Below are 5,000 nucleotides of genomic sequence, written 5' to 3'. Positions count from 1 at the left end.
ATCCTAGCAACAATCTAACCTATTTCATAGATATTTGGGCAGGAATTGACGAAAAACCAATACCGGTATTAGTGTTTATTAGTATTAATGTTGAATAGAAATCTAAATGGGGCGTGGCCAAGCGGTAAGGCATCGGGTTTTGGTCCCGCGACTCGGAGGTTCGAATCCTTCCGTCCCAGAGCAGTCCGATTCTATACAGAATAAAGATTGTTCTCTCTAACACTCTTCTGTTTAAGAGTGTAATGTTGAATACAATGTGATCATTGTTTATGATTGCTAATGATTCTTTTCTGAATCAGATCTTTCTCTCTCACAAACCGAATCGAGTGCAAATGACATGCAGATGTAACTAAATCCATTTGTGATCCAGGTAGGATGGGAACATAGATCAATGCATAATTCAAAAAGAAAATCAATCAGATGGGCCATTCAGTGTATGCCCATGCCCGTCTCGATCATATTCATATTGAAGCTAGTTACTTATCGAAACTTTACGTGCCATATCTATTTGAATTATCAATGCTGTATTCTGAATCGAAATGCGAACGACAAGCCTCTGGATTCCCTATCTATAATAAAGTCAATTCTAGATTCCCTATCTAAAGAAGAACTCGTCCATTCGTGTTCCTTATAACTTTATAAAAAATTCAAATAAATTATAAAATATATTATAAATGAAATTGGTTCATTCATACAGGTAGTTAATCAAATTGAATCTTTGCTGAGACTTCTCCAGATAAATGAAATAGAAATACCTACTATTTATATAGTATAGATAGTCTAGAAAAATAAAAATAGAAATTACTATGTACCGATTGAGCCAATGACTATTCATGATTCCATATTGAATCAATTCCATACCGGTTCCAAACTAGAGGAATGTTATGGTAAAACTTCGTTTAAAACGATGTGGTAGAAAGCAACGTGCGACTTGAAGGACATGATCAGTCGTGGATTATTACATCCGCCATTTGATTATATATATAATATAGGATATAGGAATGAAGGTGCTCTTGGCTCGACATAGTTTGTTCTGTTCTACTAGAACGTCCATTTTGTTGGGTTATAATGGAAATAGTACATGATGAAGCTCGAGCAGAAAGTATTGATTCATTTCTCAGAGGCAAGAATCTAGGGTTAGTGTCAATCAATAAGTTGGAACAACTTCGTAAGTATATCTTCGATATAGAAATCGAAAGGATTCAATTCGAACAAAAGTTGCAAATCCAAAAGTAAATAAATTATGTTGGAATTGGTAAAACTTTTTCGATCAAAAGTGTATCACACGGGAATCTATCGTTCGTATGATTTTTCGATAGAAAGAAATCACAAAAGGTATGTTGCTGCCATTTTGAAACGATTAAGGATCACCGAAGTAATGTCTAAACCCAATGATTCAAAGAAAAGATAAAGGATCCCGGAACAAGAAAACGCCATTTTCAATTGTCTCAACAACTGGATCAGAATGAGGAATCAAAAAATTTGATTCTAAACGAGACAAACAAAAGGGGTTCGAGACAGCTCAATAAATGAAATGCCTGGGCCTAAGGATTTTCCTTTGAACTCTTTTGGAATTATCTAACTTGAGTTATGAGTACGGATGATTTTTGATTTTTCAGGGAGTAAGAAGAAAAAACGAATCAAATCATAGTCTAATCGATTTGATGATTTTTTGGATCTATTTGTCACTATATACATAAATTATACAAAAATTCGAATCATTCTTTCTTGAGCCGTACGAGGAGAAAACCTCCTATACGTTTCTAGGGGGGGCATTGTTCATCTACATCTATCCCAATGAGTCATCTATCGAATCGTTGCAATTGATGTTCGATCCCGAAGAGAAGGAAGAGATCTTCGGAAAGTGGGCTTTTACGATCCGATAAAGAATCAAACTTATTCAAATGTTCCCGCTATTCTATATTTCCTTGAAAAAGGCGCTCAACCTACAGGAACCGTTCATGATATTTCAAAGAAGGCAGAGGTCTTTAAGGAACTTCGCATTAATCAAATTAAATTCAATTAATTACATTACTAAAATAAAAAAGAAAAGAAAGAGGGGGTAGCCCCTATGCTCGTTTTGTGTAATTTTTTCTTCACTATTCCCCGTTTTTTTTTTCTTGCTCTATTCTTATTTCTTATTTTCTATTCTATTAGTCTCTCATATGATCCCATATTATATATTTGACTAATATAAAAATAACATAACAAATAACGACAAAAATTTCTTCTACTTCTATGTGATTATGTGATATGAGACGGATAGAAAAAAGATCAAATGAATAGATACACTAGCAAGATCTATGAACTAACAGGATCTATTAGATTATGGGATTACCCTCAATCGGGTAGTTTTTGTTGAGACTCCATCAACAAAAAAGGAGTCAAGCTTGCTTATTGTACCTTGATTGATATTGAATAAACCCGAGATTTTCTTCTTCCGTATTGTTATTTTGCTGTTTCATCCACACTTTTTTTTTATTTATGTGGATCATCTATGTAGTGCCAATCCAACACAGGTCCTTTTTTTTTCTGTATTATTAAATTGCATTTCTTTTGGTTTCTTAACGTTCATATTGACAATAGTGTATTGATCAAATATAATTCGATCGTAGATAAATAGATCTATTTATCTACGTCCTATAAGTTTCGTTTTTTACTTTACTTCATGCAACTGATGGGTTCGTTGGATTCGATGTGACACAAGAAGTCTCTTTTGAATGCAAAAAAAATATATGGATAAATTAAATAAAGAAAATTTCTAGCCCGTCCTTTTTTTTTTTTTTCTTTATTTATCTGATAATGTATTTTATTTTGTATCTGATCTGTTCGTTTTTAGGTTAATAATCAAGCATAAAAATTTTTTTTATTGGGTTGCTAGGTCAATGTTTTGATGGGGTCGTGAAATCCAACCTCGTTAGTTATTTTTTTTTTTTTTTGATTCCGATTGTATCTACACACCTCATATCTACACACCATAATTACATTATTCGGGTTGCTAACTCAACGGTAGAGTACTCGGCTTTTAAGTGCGGCTAGAATCTTTTACACATTTGGATGAAGGAACGGATTCGTCCATACCGTTGGTAGAGTTTGTAAGACTACGACTGATCCTGAAAGGGAATGAATGGAAAAAACAGCATGTCGTATCAATGGAGAACTATGAAAATACTTCATCCTCACCGGATCGGTACAAAATCTTCAAAATATTGTTTGATTTCTTAGAGCGGGACAAAAAAAGAAATTCATGGTTAGGTCGAGCGAATAAATGGATAGAGCCCTACGGCTCCAATTATAGGGAAACAAAAAACAACGAGCTTCTGTGCTTAAATCGAATGATTACCCGATCTAATTAGACGTTAAAAATAGATTAGTGCCTGATGCGGGAAAAGGTTCTCCCATAAGTGGATTATCGATTTTTTTCTGAATCCTAACTATAGCTCTATTCTGGAGTGGAAACGAATGTGTAGAAGAAACGGTATATTGATAATGATAATTTATTCCAAAGTCAAAAGAGCGATCGGGTTGCAAAAATAAAGGATTTCTAACCATCTAGGTATCCTATAATGAACACAAATTGGATGGAAAAAGAGAGAATCCGTTCATTAGCCTATCTGTCTACGAGGTATCTATGCTTTTCTTACTATATACCTTATACCTTGTTTTGACTGTATCGCACTATGTATTATTTGATAACCCATGAAATCCCCTGTCTGTGGTTCAAATCTAATTTCAAATGAAGGAATTACAAAGATATTTAGACATAGATAGATCTCGACAACAAGACTTCCTATATCCACTTCTCTTTCAGGAGTATATTTATGCACTTGCTCATAAGCATGGTTTAAATAGATCGATTCTTGTGGAAAATTTCCATTTAGGTTATGACAAAAAATCCAGTTCACTAATTGTGAAACGTTTAATTACTCGAATGTATCAACAGAATCATTTGATTATTTCGGCTAATGATTCTAACCAAAATCCATTTGTTGGGCACAAGAATAATTTTGATTATCAAATGATATCAGAGGGGTTTGCAATCATTGTGGAAATTCCATTCTCGCTGCGATTAGTATCTTCCCTAGAAGGGAAAGAAATATTCAAATCTCATAATTTACGATCAATTCATTCAATATTTCCCTTTTTAGAGGACAAATTCTCACATTTAAATAATGTATTAGATATACTAATACCTTACCCCATCCATCTTGAACTCTTGGTTCAAACCCTTCGTTGTTGGATACACGATGCCCACTTTTTGCATTTATTGCGATTCTTTCTCTACGAGTATTGTAAGTGGGATAGTCTTATTACTCAAAAAAAATCCATTTCTTTTTTTTCAAAAGAGAATCGCAGATTATTCTTGTTCCTATATAATGCTCATGTATATAAATGCGAATCCATATTCGTTTTTTTCCTTAAACAATCTTCTCATTTACGATCAACCTCTTCTACAGCCTTTCTTGAGCGAACACATTTCTATGGAAAAATAGAACATCTTGTAGTAGTTTTTCGTAATGATTTGCAGAACATCCTATGGTTGTTCAGGGATCCTTTCATGCATTATGTCAGATATCAAGGAAAAGCCATTCTGGCTTCAAAGGGGACTTCTCTTCTGATGAATAAATGGAAATATTACTTTGTCAATTTCTGGCAATGTTATTTTGACTTGTGGTATCAAACGGATAGGATCCATATAAACCAATTATCCAATCATTCCATCAACTTTCTGGGCTATTTTTCAAATGTACGACTAAATCCTTCAGTGGTAAGGAGTCAAATATTAGAAAATATCTTTATTATAGATATTGCTATTAAGAAGTTCGATACCATAGTTCGAATTATTCCTTTGATTGGATCATTGGCTCAAGCGAAATTTTGTAATGTATCAGGGCATCCCATTAGTAAGCCGGCTCGGGCTGATTCATCTGATTCTGATATTATCGCTCAATTTGGGCGGATATGCAGAAATATTTCTCATTATTACAGCGGATCCTCAA

General features: G+C 33.8%; 2 protein-coding genes and 2 non-coding genes across 4 annotated transcripts in view, besides 1 other annotated feature; all 4 read left to right on the top strand. All coding sequences in view use genetic code 11, as the record gives it.

Moving 5' to 3' along the window:
• Window positions 1–5,000: part of a sequence feature (large single copy region; LSC) that runs on past both edges of the window.
• trnQ-UUG lies at window positions 109–179 on the top strand. Its single transcript has one exon. It is a non-coding gene; the product is annotated as a tRNA-Gln (tRNA).
• On the top strand, window positions 885–2,026 carry rps16 (ribosomal protein S16). The gene is made up of 2 exons: window positions 885–924; window positions 1,800–2,026. The coding sequence occupies exons 1-2, from the start codon at window positions 885–887 to the stop codon at window positions 2,024–2,026; spliced, it is 267 nt and encodes an 88-aa protein (YP_009234368.1).
• Window positions 2,993–5,000, top strand: part of trnK-UUU — a 2,549-nt gene continuing 541 nt past the window's right edge. The window contains exon 1 of the tRNA in view: window positions 2,993–3,029. This is a non-coding gene — a tRNA (tRNA-Lys). The remainder of the gene's footprint in view (window positions 3,030–5,000) is intronic.
• Window positions 3,737–5,000, top strand: part of matK (maturase K) — a 1,521-nt gene continuing 257 nt past the window's right edge. The window contains exon 1 of the mRNA in view: window positions 3,737–5,000. This exon is cut by the window's right edge and continues 257 nt beyond it. Within this exon, the coding sequence (YP_009234367.1) occupies window positions 3,737–5,000 (1,264 nt within the window).

Source organism: Akebia trifoliata, chloroplast (assembly GCF_017979445.1).
Source record: "Akebia trifoliata chloroplast, complete genome".
In the NCBI taxonomy this organism is placed as follows: Eukaryota; Viridiplantae; Streptophyta; class Magnoliopsida; order Ranunculales; family Lardizabalaceae; genus Akebia; species Akebia trifoliata.
The sequence above is the reverse complement of the archived record's forward strand: the minus strand, read 5'-3'. Positions and strand labels throughout refer to the sequence as shown.